Source organism: Salvelinus fontinalis, unplaced genomic scaffold, assembly GCF_029448725.1.
Source record: "Salvelinus fontinalis isolate EN_2023a unplaced genomic scaffold, ASM2944872v1 scaffold_0717, whole genome shotgun sequence".
NCBI classification, from domain to species: Eukaryota; Metazoa; Chordata; class Actinopteri; order Salmoniformes; family Salmonidae; genus Salvelinus; species Salvelinus fontinalis.
In genome coordinates this window covers 73207-89779 of record NW_026600926.1, presented here as the reverse complement: position 1 = coordinate 89779, position 16573 = coordinate 73207, and the positions used below count along the sequence as shown (strand labels likewise).

The 16573-nt window shown below is 43.2% G+C and overlaps 1 protein-coding gene across 2 annotated transcripts; it reads right to left on the bottom strand.

Annotated features, from left to right (window-relative positions):
• Nucleotides 1–8831: 8831 nt before the first annotated feature.
• Nucleotides 8832–12477, bottom strand: LOC129847134 (endonuclease domain-containing 1 protein-like). Of its 2 annotated transcripts, none has more exons than XM_055914945.1 (2): nt 11692–12477; nt 8832–11497 (listed from the first exon to the last, which is right to left on the bottom strand). In XM_055914945.1, the coding sequence occupies exons 1-2, from the start codon at nt 12016–12018 to the stop codon at nt 10913–10915; spliced, it is 912 nt and encodes a 303-aa protein (XP_055770920.1). In that variant the 5' UTR covers nt 12019–12477; the 3' UTR covers nt 8832–10912. The 2 variants fall into 2 exon arrangements, with proteins under 2 accessions (XP_055770920.1, XP_055770921.1); XM_055914946.1 differs by having other exon boundaries at nt 8832–11308.
• Nucleotides 12478–16573: the final 4096 nt, after the last annotated feature.

Here is a 16573-nt window from a genome sequence, read left to right as displayed (position 1 = left end):
AGGAGTGGTAGAGGAATGGGGTTCTCAGAGTGAAGGAGTGGTAGAGGAATGGGGTTCTCAGAGTGAAGGAGTGGTAGAGGAATGGGGTTCTCAGAGTGAAGGAGTGGTAGAGGAATGGGGTTCTCAGAGTGAAGGAGTGGTAGAGGAATGGGGTTCTCAGAGTGAAGGAGTGAGAGAGGAATGGGGTTCTCAGAGTGAAGGAGTGGTAGAGGAATGGGGTTCTCAGAGTGAAGGAGTGGTAGAGGAATGGGGTTCTCAGAGTGAAGGAGTGGTAGAGGAATGGGGTTCTCAGAGTGAAGGAGTGGTAGAGGAATGGGGTTCTCAGAGTGAAGGAGTGGTAGAGGAATGGGGTTCTCAGAGTGAAGGAGTGGTAGAGGAATGGGGTTCTCAGAGTGAAGGAGTGAGAGAGGAATGGGGTTCTCAGAGTGAAGGAGTGGTAGAGGAATGGGGTTCTCAGAGTGAAGGAGTGGTAGAGGAATGGGGTTCTCAGAGTGAAGGAGTGGTAGAGGAATGGGGTTCTCAGAGGAATGGGGTTCTCAGAGTGAAGGAGTAGTAGAGGAATGGGGTTCTCAGAGTGAAGGAGTGGTAGAGGAATGGGGTTCTCAGAGTGAAGGAGTGGTAGAGGAATGGGGTTCTCAGATTGAAGTAGTGAGAGAGTGATGGAAGTAGGGAGGAGCGTTTCTCTGTCTGGAATAAGTAACCATTCTTAGTGTCTATGTCCTTAATGGCTCCCTATTCCCTATGTAGTGCAGGTATGGCCTAAAGTAGTGTCCTAAGTAGGGTTCAAATAGGCCCTGGTCTAAAGTAGTGCACTACATAGTGTAACTGCCAGTTAGACTTACAGGTTATGTCGTTGTTTTGTGTTTGAATTGTTTACGTGTCTGCTTTCCGGGAAATGATAAGAGAAGCGGAACTACGTAGCTAATAACCGTTGTAACGGGGATCCTTATTGTAGCAACACACTTTTGGAGGGAAGGCAATCCCGCGCTGTGTTAGCTAAGTTTTCATGTCATCGGGTGTAGTTCATAAAGTTTGAAGCGTATATTTTAGGATGGTAACGTTATAATAATTAAGGATGAAGCGTGAATTCATGCCAGGAATAATAAGTGTGAAGCTTGATTTCCTCCCTTCTGTAATAAGCAGCCAATGAGGTATTTTTCCTTTATTCATGTGTTTAATCTAATACTGTTATAGCGCCAGCTAAACTGTTTATGTATGTAAGCACTTCAGAGTTATACCAAGCTAATAAGTCACTCGTAAGATAAGGTTGTAAGAGTGTGCTTAACTGTATTTTCATTTACTTTATAGTTCTCAAGGAAGGTGATAATTCTGACTAAATCTACAGAATAAAGCCGCCAGTTAAAATCAAGGAACGGTTGTGCTCGTGGTTACTGGAGGGAGCTACACATCAGAGCAGCTTACCGATCACTGTACCTACAGTGGGAATAGAGTTCAAATAGCTCCTGGTCTAAAGTAGTGCACTACATAGGGAATAGAGTTCAAATAGGGCCTGGTCTAAAGTAGTGCACTACATAGGGAATAATGGTCAAATAGGCCCTGGTCTAAAGTAGTGCACTACATAGGGAATAGGGTTCAAATAGGTCCTGGTCTAAAGTAGTGCACTACATAGGGAATAGGGTTCAAACAGGCCCTGGTCTAAAGTAGTGCACTACATAGGGAATAATGGTCAAATAGGTCCTGGTCTAAAGTAGTGCACTACATAGGGAATAGTGGTCAAATAGGACCTGGTCTAAAGTAGTGGACTACATAGGGAATAATGGTCAAATAGGCCCTGGTCTAAAGTAGTGCACTACATAGGGAATAATGGTCAAATAGGCCCTGGTCTAAAGTAGTGCACTACATAGGGAATAATGGTCAAATAGGTCCTGGTCTAAAGTAGTGCACTACATAGGGAATAATGGTCAAATAGGTCCTGGTCTAAAGTAGTGCACTACATAGGGAATAGGGTTTAAATAGGCCCTGATCTAAAGTAGTGGACTACATAGGGAATAGGGTTCAAATAGGTCCTGGTCTAAAGTAGTGCACTACATAGGGAATAATGGTCAAATAGGCCCTGGTCTAAAGTAGTGCACTACATAGGGAATAATGGTCAAATAGGTCCTGGTCTAAAGTAGTGCACTACATAGGGAATAATGGTCAAATAGGCCCTGGTCTAAAGTAGAGCACTACATAGGGAATAATGGTCAAATAGGTCCTGGTCTAAAGTAGTGCACTACATAGGGAATAGGGTTTAAATAGGCCCTGGTCTAAAGTAGTGGACTACATAGGGAATAGTGTTCAAATAGGACCTGGTCTAAAGTAGTGCACTACATAGGGAATAGGGTTCCATTTGGGATGAAGCAATACATCACTGACCTGGGAGAAAACATGGAGAACCCTGTACTCACCATGTTACCAATCTGTCACCAATCACTTTGCTGATCCATCAGAAACCAATAAATATCTCCAGGTTTGTTGAACAAAGTGATTTTCATTGTAACTGGGGTCATACTCACAGACAGACACACACACATACACACACACACACACACACACACACACACACACACACACACACACACACTTTCTGCAGTGATTGTCATTATAATGTAATTTATTTATGTATTTATTTTCTGTTGTACAGAGTTGTCTACTGTTGTCTGTCGCCCCCCAGTGGTTCTTTGTTGTAAGAACGAACTTATAGCCGTCCCAAATGGTACCCTATTGTAGTGCACTATAAAGGGAATAGGGGGCCATTAGGGACGTTTCTAACTGTAATTGTTGTTGCACTACGTCCTAATGATTAGCTCTGGTCCAGGGTGTGACGTGCATCTTGATGGTGCTGAACCGTCTTGATGGATATAACACCCTGGACCAGAGCTACCTAACAATACACAGCTGGATAATAAGTCCTGTTATCTGATATTCTGAATAATGTTGTATTTTATACGTTGTTAAACTGATAAAAAAGGAGAAACCCGCACACTGCTCTTGCTAGTATCACTGCTCTTTATTCAGCTTTCCGTATCGGCCTCAAGGCCTTCGTCAGAGCTCTGTGAGTGTTAGTCGTTTGCACCCTTATGTAGACATTGCATCGAATGGGGTTGGAGTCGAGGGGAAATTAACATGTGTTACCAAATATAACAATGTGCATTTCATTAGGGACGTATATAACTGGAATATGTTGCTGTACTACGTCCTCCACCAATATTATAGGCTGCAGCTCAGCTTCAGATGGTCATAGAGAGGAATCAATATATCTCCATATGCATCGGAGTCCCGTCTTTCTCGGGCATTTCAGAGCTTGTTTCTACCATAAGACGTCACAGAGTTACGCATTGTTATAGAACGCTTGATATCATCTGGATACGTTTTATGTATTTATTTACAAATATTAAGAAAACAATAGATATCATGTTTGATTTTTTCTTTAACAAAGGATACGTGATACCCTCAGTGAATTCGAGCCCTGGTTTTAGTCAAACACACCAAGCCCTTCCCAGACACGGAGGTATTTAATCAGAACCAAACACACCAAGCCCTTCCCAGACACGGAGGTATTTAATCAGAACCAAACACACCAAGCCCTTCTCAGACACGGAGTTATTTAATCAGAACCAAACACACCAAGCCCTTCCCAGACACGGAGGTATTTAATCAGAACCAAACACACCAAGCCCTTCCCAGACACGGAGGTATTTAATCAGAACCAAACACACCAAGCCCTTCCCAGACACGGAGGTATTTAATCAGAACCAAACACACCAAGCCCTTCCCAGACACGGAGGTATTTAATCAGTACATGCGACAGTATTGTAGTATTTGTCTATACCGACATCTATAAAGGATAATTGTGTCCGTCAAACAGGGCGTCTTACCACCTATTTATTGGAGGATGAAGAAATAAGCTCCAATGATCTGTGTAATTGTGTGTTTCTGACCGTTAACATGTTGGGTGGACGCGTGTACATATAGGAGGTTCCTGACCAGACAGAAGGGAGTTTCACTTTAACCGCTGCATCGGAGAGTTACAATGTTGCTGTCACTATGCAACCTACTACCTACAGTAAGAAAACGAGTTTCTGATTAATAATATCACACCTGTTATCACACATGGTACGACCCCATAATTGTTACAATTACAATAAAAATAACACTTTTATATAACATATTTAACATATATTTTAATATTCCTGTAGAACTGTTAAACACAGATCATTTGAGCTTTGGAAACAAGCGCTTTCATAAATGCATGGTGGGCCTCGTTATAAATGGGTGGGCCTCGTTATAAATGGGTGGGCCTCGTTATAAATGCATGACGAGCCTCGTTATAAATGCATGACGAGCCTCGTTATAAATGCATGACGAGCCTCGTTATAAATGCATGACGAGCCTCGTTATAAATGCATGACGAGCCTCGTTATAAATGCATGACGAGCCTCGTTATAAATGCATGGTGGGCCTCGTTATAAATGCATGGTGGGCCTCGTTATAAATGGGTGGGCCTCGTTATAAATGCATGACGGCCTCGTTTCGCTGGAGCAGTGTAAAATACGCTTTTTGTCAATGACCCAGCCTTAACGAATTTCGTTTATTTCCATATTGAATGTGATTGTCCAACATCATCATGTATTTATTGTGTAGAGTGGCCTCTTTCCTCTGCCGTGGTGCTGCATTGCAGTCAGCGATGTTTTCTCTCGGTAGCTGTCCAGGGTCCTGAAATCAAATCATGTGAGTTTGCTTGGACACCAGCCTGATCTCCAGCTCCTTCCACCTCTGGAAACTATCTGTGTGGTCATGTGACTTCTCATGAGAGGCTGAGGAGGTGACACTGATTCTTCCAGTCCGTGGTTCCATCCCTGACCAGCGCAGATTTGCACACGTGTGAAAAAAAGTTTGCAACAAAAACAGAAGTCTGCATCGTTTTGCTTGGAAAAGACAAGCCTTGGTCTCTCCACTCTCTCCCCGTTCGCCATCCTCCTATTGTAGTTAGCCACCGAAAACGTTCGTTGCTCCTCATCTCTTGGTAAATTCCCCTCCTTATCGTGATGTGGCCCATCCTGCGCTAACATATCCCGTAAAGATCCATTCATATATTCTGGCCACTCACCGGGATCTTCTATGTTTTTGTCTGGGAGTCGGATTTAGCAGCAGCACCACCACTGTCACCGGGGACGGGGAGCAACGAATCTAAGTCTGGATCCAAGATAGTAGGGTCTTCCCCGGCATTGTTTGGAGGTGTAGCTAGGCCTGGTGCGACCACCTGTTCTTGTCCAGCCAGAGAGCTGTCATCATCGGTGGAAGTGCATGGCCCGGACTCCTCCGGTTTGTCCTCTTCGCTGCTAGAATCAGCTAACGGGGGCTCGTCGTTCTCGGCGAATGAATGGCCTGTCCTCGTAGGCTTGTAATTCTCCACACCGGCTGATGGACATTGCTGCACACTGATACATTTCACCAGAGAATTTCTTTAGTTTAGAGATTGTGTCCTCACACAGACACTTAAACAAAATACAATCATTTATTTGGCAGATTCATTTATTAATGTTTCACAATTGTATAATCCCATATAAAGACACACATCACCATAGCTACCAAGGATAGTGTGAGTGAACTTCGGGAGAAGGGGGAATGGGGTGGGGGAGGGAACTGGAGCAGCTCTATGAGCTGGTGGCTGGGGCGCCGCGGGCGGTGTAGTGACCGAACAGGGGCGACGGAGGGCGGCAGACAATTGTCAAAATATCGTCTCAAATTCAGGTGCTGCCACAGGCGACGGTCTAATGGGAGGGCTGGCCCTGAACACGTCTGTTAACCCACAATGAGGACATCAAGTAAGTTTTCATAAATCATTGGGTTCCGTTCAAGAAGAAACATCAGAGTAGTCTGAAGTGGAGGCATTAATTCATGTTGACATTTACAACATAACATGCATGGACATTTCATCATTAAGACCTTTAGGGAATCATGTCTGGAGGGTGAAAATCCCCAAACATTCTCATTAGCTCAGTGTTATATCACCTCCCCTGTCTGATATCTTGACTTTCTCTCTGTCACACAACCTAAAGGTATTAATGTCATGTTGTAGGTCATTACAATGTACTGAGACTGGATAATCCCTGTCGTTACTCCTGATTGAACTTTTATGTTCACTAATTCACTGAGATAACGAGAGGTTTTACCTACATAACACAACCCACATGGACATTTAATCATGTAGATAACATGGGTGGTGTTTACCTACATAACACAACCCACATGGACATTTAATCATGTAGATAACATGGGTGGTGTTTACCTACATAACACAGCCCACATGGACATTAAATCATGTAGATAACATGGGTGGTGGAGTACGTAATAATGTCATTTATTTGGAACCGTTCTCCTGTATGTGGGTGGCAGAAACGTTCACACTTCATCATATTGTTGCACTGGGCTCAGCATCTGCATTTATAGCTACCAATCAGAAGAGGGCGTAAAAGAGCCTGGCTCGTTTTCTTTTGTGGCTGGAAGTTTGGCATGGACCAATTTGTTGCATAAATCGCGACCTCTCCTATATACAATACGGATGGGTTCTTCAATTTACCCGACCTCTCCTATATACAATACGGGTGGGTTCTTCAATTTAACCGACGTCTCCTATATACAATACGGGGTGGGTTCTTAAATTTACCCGACCTCTCCTATTTACCTATACCTCTCCGACCTCTCCATATCGAGGTAATGAACACGTCTAGTGGCACATTCAATAGTGAAATTAAGATTGGGGTCAATGTCATTGTGAAATGCCATGAAGTCTGACAGATATTCTCCGTTCCCTCCCCATGTGCAAAAAATGTCCTCAATATATCAATACAACTCAGTCTGTCAGCCTGTATCTCTTACCTCAGCGTCAGGTCAGCCTGTCTCTCTTGCCTCAGCGTCAGGTCAGCCTGTCTCTCTTGCCTCAGCGTCAGGTCAGTCTGTCTCTCTTACCTCAGCGTCAGGTCAGCCTGTCTCTCTTGCCTCAGCGTCAGGTCAGCCTGTCTCTCTTACCTCAGCGTCAGGTCAGTCTGTCTCTCTTACCTCAGCGTCAGGTCAGTCTGTCTCTCTTACCTCAGCGTCAGGTCAGTCTGTCTCTCTTACCTCAGCGTCAGGTCAGTCTGTCTCTCTTACCTCAGCATCAGGTGTGTCTTTTTATTTTAACCTTTATTTAACTAGGCAAGTCAGTAAAGAACAAATTCTTATTTACAATGACGGCCTACCCCGGCCAAACCTGGACGGCGCTGGGCCAATTGTGCGCCACCCTGTGGGACTCCCAATCACGGTCATGATCATCAATCAATGATGATTCTAGAACACTGTTTGAAAATCCTTCTTGACCAGCTCCAGGTATGTTTAGAGACATGGTAGCTTCTTGACCAGCTCCAGGTATGTTTTGAGACATGGTAGCTTCTTGACCAGCTCCAGGTATGTTTAGAGACATGGTAGCTTCTTGACCAGCTCCAGGTATGTTTAGAGACATGGTAGCTTCTTGACCAGGTCCAGGTATGTTTAGAGACATGGTAGCTTCTTGACTAGCTCCAGGTATGTTTAGAGACATGGTAGCTTCTTGACCAGCTCAGGGTATGTTTAGACATGGTAGCTTCTTGACCAGCTCCAGGTATGTTTAGAGACATGGTAGGTTCTTGATCAGCTCCAGGTATGTTTTGAGACATGGTAGCTTATTGACCAGCTCCAGGTATGTTTAGAGACATGGTAGGTTCTTGATCAGCTCCAGGTATGTTTTGAGACATGGTAGCTTCTTGACCAGCTCCAGGTATGTTTAGAGACATGGTAGGTTCTTGACCAGCTCCAGGTATGTTTTGAGACATGGTAGCTTCTTGACCAGCTCCAGGTATGTTTAGAGACATGGTAGCTTCTTGACCAGCTCCAGGTATGTTTAGAGACATGGTAGCTTCTTGACCAGCTCCAGGTATGTTTTGAGACATGGTAGCTTCTTGACCAGCTCCAGGTATGTTTAGAGACATGGTAGCTTCTTGACCAGCTCCAGGTATGTTTAGAGATATGGTAGGTTCTTGATCAACTCCAGGTATGTTTTGAGACATGGTAGCTTCTTGATCAGCTCCAGGTATGTTTAGAGACATGGTAGCTTCTTGACCAGCTCCAGGTATGTTTAGAGACATGGTAGCTTCTTGACCAGCTCCAGGTATGTTTAGAGACATGGTAGCTTCTTGACCAGCTCCAGGTATGTTTTGAGAAATGGTAGCTTCTTGACCAGCTCCAGGTATGTTTAGAGACATGGTAGCTTCTTGACCAGCTCCAGGTATGTTTAGAGACATGGTAGCTTCTTGACCAGGTCCAGGTATGTTTAGAGACATGGTAGCTTCTTGACTAGCTCCAGGTATGTTTAGAGACATGGTAGCTTCTTGACCAGCTCCAGGTATGTTTCGACATGGTAGCTTCTTGACCAGCTCCAGGTATGTTTAGAGACATGGTAGGTTCTTGACCAGCTCCAGGTATGTTTAGAGACATGGTAGCTTCTTGACCAGCTCCAGGTATGTTTAGAGACATGGTAGCTTCTTGACCAGCTCCAGGTATGTTTAGAGACATGGTAGCTTCTTGACCAGCTCCTGGTATGTTTAGAGACATGGTAGCTTCTTGTATGCTGGGCCATGGCTGGTTGGACATGTAGTTATGGAAAAGTTTGAATGAATAACTGACAACTAAAATAGTGCTTTCAATAATTTATATTTTTAGCTCAAATAATGTGGTTTAATGTTGAATTGGAACATTTTGGAGTCACATGGTTACATTTAAACATCATGAGAACAAAACACCAGACTCTCACAGGCTTCATTCATTATAGATGTTTATTCCTTCAGATGGGAAGAAGATGGATACATACAGTGATAGAATTACATTCAGAACATATAATAGTATCTCTATGGTAACAGTGATAGAATTACATTCAGAACATATAATACCATCTCTATGGTAACAGTGATAGAATGACATTCAGAACATATAATAGTATCTCTATGGTAACAGTGATAGAATTGCATTCAGAACATATAATAGTATCTCTATGGTAACAGTGATAGAATTACATTCAGAACATATAATACCATCTCTATGGTAACAGTGATAGAATTACATTCAGAACATATAATAGTATCTCTATGGTAACAGTGATAGAATTACATTCAGAACATATAATAGTATCTCTATGGTAACAGTGATAGAATGACATTTAGAACATATAATAGTATCTCTATGGTAACAGTGATAGAATTACATTCAGAACATATAATAGTATCTCTATGGTAACAGTGATAGAATTACATTCAGAACATATACTAGTATCTCCATGGTAACAGTCATAAGGAAGTCACAACCTGACAAACTGTAGGCCAGGGTTGGGGTTAATTTTATTTCAATTCCAAATGTTCCTCATTGAAAAGCATTGCAGAGAAATGGATTTCCAGTGTACTTCTAGAACTGACTGAAATTGAAATGGAATTGACCTCAACCCTGCTGGAAGCCTAATTATTAACATTAACAAGAGTAATGGCAGCACATCATCAAGGAATTAAACTGTATTTTATTTATTAAAATAGAATTCTGTCCCCTTACATACTTTTTATATTTGATATAAACAGAGAAGAGATGGACAGAGGGAAGAGAAGAGTATAGAATATAGATATATAGACATAGAAGAGATGGACAGAGAGGGAAGAGAAGAGTATAGAATATAGATATATAGACATAGAAGAGATGGACAGAGAGGGAAGAGAAGAGTATAGAATATAGATATATATAGACATAGAAGAGATGGGTAGAGAGGGGAGAGAAGAGTATAGAATATAGATATATATAGACATAGAAGAGATGGACAGAGAGGGGAGAGAAGAGTAGAGACTATAGATATATATAGACATAGAAGAGATGGACAGAGAGGGGAGAGAAGAGTAGAGACTATAGATAGATATAGACATAGAAGAGATGGACAGAGGGAAGAGAAGAGTATAGAATATAGATATATAGACATAGAAGAGATGGACAGAGAGGGAAGAGAAGAGTATAGAATATAGATATATAGACATAGAAGAGATGGACAGAGAGGGAAGAGAAGAGTATAGAATATAGATATATATAGACATAGAAGAGATGGGTAGAGAGGGGAGAGAAGAGTATAGAATATAGATATATATAGACATAGAAGAGATGGGTAGAGAGGGGAGAGAAGAGTATAGAATATAGATATATATAGACATAGAAGAGATGGGTAGAGAGGGGAGAGAAGAGTATAGACTATAGATATATATAGACATAGAAGAGATGGGTAGAGAGGGGAGAGAAGAGTATAGACTATAGATATATATAGACATAGAAGAGAAAAATATTACAATTGAAAGTGTACATATGTAACCCTCATTACCATTATAACCCTCGTTACCATTACAACCCTCGTTACCATTACAACCCTCATTACCATTACAACCCTCATTACCATTACAACCCTCATTACCATTACAACCCTCATTACCATTACAACCCTCATTACCATTATAACCCTCATTACCATTATAACCCTCATTACCATTATAACCCTCATTACCATTAAAACCCTCATTACCATTATAACCCTCATTACCATTACAACCCTCATTACCATTATAACCCTCATTACCATTATAACCCTCATTACCATTACAACCCCCATTACCATTACAACCCCCATTACCATTGTAACCCTCATTACCATTATAACCCTCATTACCATTATAACCCTGATAATCATTAGTCTAACAGTAATGATAGTTTGTTGATATGGTGTGAGCATCTGTACCCAGATCATCCAAAGATCCTTCCAGAACTATTTCTCATGGAATTGTAAAGATTCCTCACTACGGAAGGAATTCTTCCAACTGGGTTAGGGGGAAGTGGTAGGTTTAGGACCTCTTGGACAATCTTCTGGGAACACCTTGACAGGACCATCTTGACCTTTGTAATATCTGTTCAACATGATTTCGAGTGCTCCCAAGGTTTGTTGATCCAATGCCCCCGTCCCCTCCTTGTTCAACCCCCAGTATGCTCCGGCCATCCACTTCTTGTTCTTCTTGTACTTCTTGTTTTCACAGCAGAAGGCTGTCCACATGAGACCCGGGATGTTCACTCGGTTGTTCAGTTTGGTTTTGTTGTTGTTGGGAACTGCTCCAGTCACCACATAGGCTTTTATCTGGTCGTTAGCATCCTTACAGTTAAGCTTCAGAGTTCCTCTGACATTTCTCTCCATTGTCTTCCAGCTGCCATCGTTGAAGGACACCACCTGGGGAACGATGTTGGTCAGGGTAAAGGTGGACGTCTGAGTATCAAGGTCATGAGCATGTGAACTTGGGAAGAGGTGACCTCTGTTCACCCCTCTATATTTTGAGTTTTTATAGTCATTTTGCTCAGCCTGGTGTTCGTATCTGCCTCCCTCTTGTATCTGCATTTCAGTGCGGTTTACCCTTTCGAGCTGCAGGAAACAATCATTCATTCACAAGTTCTGTACAATAAACGCTCTCTTTTTTGGGGGGGTTTCACAATCAAGACAATCAAGTCTCTATACCCTCCATAGTGGTAGTTCTATATTCTGTAACATAACTGTCTGTGATATATACCAGTCAACAAATACACATGTTATGTTATATGACAAAACATTAGTCCTACCCCAGGCTCGATCATCCAGCGATCTATTGGTCGACCCGTTGTATTACCAGTGAAGGTGTAGGCTGAGAACACAGGGATCCTGTTGAATGTGTCGTAGAGAGTTGCAAACCTGTAGAAGTTTTTGTACTTCTGGCAGATCGGCTTGTAGCGGCCATCGTCCTTGAATATCCCACCAACCAAAATACCTGGGAGATTTGGAGTTGTCCCCTTCAGGAAGAAACTCTTGCACTGTGGAACATCACTGAACTTCTTCACTACATGAGAGAGAGCAGGAGGAAGGAGAGAGAGAAGGAGGAGAGTAGAGAGATGATTCAATACCCCCATCATCACCTGAAGACTGTACACCACAGAGACAAAGATGAAGTTACAGAGACCAGTTGGTAGACTGGAGACTGTTGATCTGAGTCAGGACAGACTGATTTAAATAGTTATTTCAGAGACCAGTTGGTAGACTGGAGACTGTTGATCTGAGTCAGGACAGACTGATTTAAATAGGTTTTCAGAGACTCCTCCTTCATGTGTCAAGACAGAAAGAGTTGATTTGCATAAACTCCTCTGTATGTTTCCATGGAAACTGCTGTAACAAATAACATGTGACTCACCTGTAGTTTCTAACACGTATGGACCCAGAACTTAATCACACAAGATTATAGTTCTGGGTGAATGAGATTAGACTGCTCTAAATAGTGACTGCATCCACACTTTGGTTCTGGTAGAACAACGTTTTAGGATAAAAACATGACTTTACTCAGCATAGAGTCTGTCAGAAGTTACACATCACACAATTACAACAGTGGGACTGTTCTGGAATTACGGTTGCTGAGTTCACATTCATTAATATCCCACAAGGCTTAGCGTCTCAGCAACTCAAAAACTCAAAGAAGTAAACTTGCATTTCCCTTGACCAACAAGTCAACATATTTACTATGATGTCTCAAAGGCCTCACATACATTACAGATATGATTCCAACTGAATGAAACGGAGGAAGATGTGTCCAACTGAATGAAACAGAGGAAGACGTGTCCAACTGAATGAAACGGAGGAAGACGTGTCCAACTGAATGAAACGGAGGAAGACGTGTCCAACTGAATGAAACGGAGGAAGACGTGTCCAACTGAGTGAAACGGAGGAAGACGTGTCCAACTGAGTGAAACGGAGGAAGACGTGTCCAACTGAGTGAAACGGAGGAAGATGTGTCCAACTGAATGAAACGGAGGAAGACGTGTCCAACTGAATGAAACGGAGGAAGACGTGTCCAACTGAATGAAACGGAGGAAGACGTGTCCAACTGAATGAAACGGAGGAAGACGTGTCCAACTGAATGAAACGGAGGAAGACGTGTCCAACTGAATGAAACGGAGGAAGACGTGTCCAACTGAATGAAACGGAGGAAGACGTGTCCAACTGAATGAAACGGAGGAAGACGTGTCCAACTGAATGAAACGGAGGAAGACGTGTCCAACTGAATGAAACGGAGGAAGACGTGTCCAACTGAATGAAACGGAGGAAGATGTGTCCAACTGAATGAAACGGAGGAAGATGTGTCCAACTGAATGAAACGGAGGAAGATGTGTCCAACTGAATGAAACGGAGGAAGATGTGTCCAACTGAATGAAACGGAGGAAGATGTTTCATTAATTAATTAATAAAGTAATGGATGTTTCATTTACTGGTGTTGTTGGAGGACCTTGTGTACAACTTGGTGTATTCTGTGGTCTGAACACTGAGTTTATTTCCAGTAACTAAAGTAGGTCACAGTAAGAGTTGACACAAGGCTGTGTATGTAGAGTTAGAAAATGTGGTTCCTAACAACACTGTGGTCAGAGCAGCACTGGACTGTTTAACACCTCAGACTCAGCAGCTGTAGATTCTTCAGTTGAGGCCTTTGCTCAGTAAGAGTAGAGGAGACTGAGGAACAAACTAACACTTTTAGACTTTAGTTTATTATGAAAATATTATTTAAGTTAGATTAATAATATTTTTATACAAACAACATATCTCAGCTACCATTACACAGTAAGTATGTTCCTAGGAAGTACCAGTCGTTTACAATTCAACCAAGTGGCAGATATTAAATGTTACAATTGACCCAGTAGGTGAATGTTCCACAGGTCAATAATTTAACAAAAAGAGAAGCAGCAAGTATATTTACTTTAGGGCCTCAAAACCCTTTTTCTTCTTCAATAAAACTAAAAGTCATCAATGGATTTAAACAAAACCTCTTGGTCATGTAGAGACACTAACCAACCATTATCACATTGAATAAGAGCTTTCTACCTGGTTTCTAATTGGACTAATTTATCTGTTACAACTGACCCTGTGTTACTTTGTTCCCCAGTCTACCCTACCTTCATGGATAATATTTAAAATGACTGCTTTGCTTAAGTAAAACATTTTTAACTTCTTCAATTACCAGCTGAAGCAGGTCACATAATTATACTTCATGTAAAAATTTGTGGTGGCTTATTTCTGCTTTACCAATTGAGGAGAGTTACAAACTCCACACACCAGTCAGAGTTATACTTAAACTACATCTTTAATAATAAGAGCTTTGCAATAGCCTTTTGACTTTCAATGATGCGCTATCTCTAATGAACCATTGAAAGTGACTACAGAAAATTACAAAGATCTTTTATAGCCAAGATACACCCCTCTCAACCTACATGACGAACCACAGATCTTAGGAACAGTTCACAAAGAAAGACTTTTACTTAAGAGAGAGGAGTATCCCATAGCCAGATAGCATTCGCTATAAACTATTGTTCAGTTTGGTCCCTAAGACGAGGTTCTAATCTCATTCCTGGTACTTCATAGCACAGAACCATTACCTCATCCAATGGCATAACTCAATTGTCAACTCTAGATACTCCCATCTCAAGTAAACCCCCTCTTGACCCCACTCCTGGACAAGCTCACTGAGGGGAGTGACTTGCGCACAGACATTGTGAAGACAAGTAATTGGTTCCCCCTTAATCACCCCATCCCTTCACATGGTTTAACAGATACATTCACATATGAAGACAATGTTCCATCCTGTCCTCTTCTCTTTCTGATATTCTGCATAGCAACAGAGACATGTAAAAGACAAGCCTGACCTCTCCCCTCTCTGGGCCCCCAGGTGACTGAGCCCCAGCTGAGGGAAGAAATGCAACTGCCAACACCAGAGTCTATTAGAAATACATTCTAATAACAAGTATATCACATAAGAATATTATGCAGATATGACATCTTAATTACTTATGTTACCCAACTAATTCTGATTCATCCTCCACAAATTACCTTTGTAATTGTGATTTAAAAGGTGTGGACATTTATTTGTTAATTGTTTACATCAAATTCTCCTTGAATGTTGGCTTGTATGACCTATGCAGTGGTTCCCAACCTTTTTATAGTCCCGTACCCCTTTAAACATTTAACCTCCATCTGTGTACCCCCTCTAGCACCAGGGTCAGTTGTGTACCCCATATAGCACCAGGGTCAGCTGTACCCCCTCTAGCACCAGGGTCAGCTGTGTACCCCCTCTAGCACCAGGGTCAGCTGTACCCCCTCTAGCACCAGGGTCAGCTGTGTACCCCCTCTAGCACCAGGGTCAGCTGTGTATCCCATCTAGCACCAGGGTCAGCTGTGTACCCCCTCTAGCACCAGGGTCAGCTGTACCCCCTCTAGCACCAGGGTCAGCTGTGTACCCCCTCTAGCACCAGGGTCAGCTGTACCCCCTCTAGCACCAGGGACAGCTGTGTACCCCCTCTAGCACCAGGGTCAGCTGTACCCCCTCTAGCACCAGGGTCAGCTGTGTACCCCCTCTAGCACCAGGGTCAGCTGTGTACCCCCTCTAGCACCAGGGTCAGCTGTACCCCCTCTAGCACCAGGGTCAGCTGTGTACCCCCTCTAGCACCAGGGTCAGCTGTACCCCCCCTAGCACCAGGGTCAGCTGTGTACCCCCTCTAGCACCAGGGTCAGCTGTACCCCCTCTAGCACCAGGGTCAGCTGTGTACCCCCTCTAGCACCAGGGTCAGCTGTTCCCCCCCTAGCACCAGGGTCAGCTGTGTACCCCCTCTAGCACCAGGGTCAGCTGTACCCCCTCTAGCACCAGGGTCAGCTGTGTACCCCCTCTAGCACCAGGGTCATCTGTGTACCCCCTCTAGCACCAGGGTCATCTGTGTACCCCCTCTAGCACCAGGGTCAGCTGTGTACCCCCTCTAGTACCAGGGTCAGCTGTGTACCCCCTCTAGCACCATGGTCATCTGTGTACCCCCTCTAGCACCAGGGTCAGCTGTGTACCCCCTCTAGCACCAGGGTCATCTGTGTACCCCCTCTAGCACCAGGGTCAGCTGTGTACCCCCTCTAGCACCAGGGTCAGCTGTGTACCCCCTCTAGCACCAGGGTCAGCTGTGTACCCCCTCTAGCACCAGGGTCAGCTGTGTACCCCCTCTAGCACCAGGGTCAGCGCACTCTCAACGTTTGTTTTTTGCCATCATTGTAAGCCTGCCACACACACACTATACAATACATTTATTAAAAATAAGAATGAGTGTGAGTTTTTGTCACAACCCGGCTCTTATGGCGGTTTAGGAGCAGTAGCTTCTTCCTTGCTGAGCGGCCTTTCAGGTTATGTCGATATAGGACTCGTTTAACTGTGGATATAGATACTGTTTTTTCTTCACAAGGTCCTTTGCTGTTGTTCTGGGATTGTTTTGCACTTTTCGCACCAAAGTATGTTCATCTCTAGGAGACAGAACGCGTCTCCATCCTGAGTGGTATGACGGCTGCGTGGTCCCATGGTGTTTATACTTGCGTACTATTGTTTGTACAGATGAACGTGGTACCTTCAGGTGTTTGGAAATTGCCCCCAAGGATGAACCAGACTTGTGGAGGTCTACA

Bases quoted from the DNA above. Each gene is read 5' to 3' on its own strand.
- LOC129847134 (XM_055914945.1), bottom strand. From the start codon at position 12,018: ATGATGGGGGTATTGAATCATCTCTCTACTCTCCTCCTTCTCTCTCTC. The intron at 11,498-11,691 runs GTAGGACTAATG...TGTTTCCTGCAG, and splicing joins GCTGGATGATCGAGCCTGGG to CTCGAAAGGGTAAACCGCAC.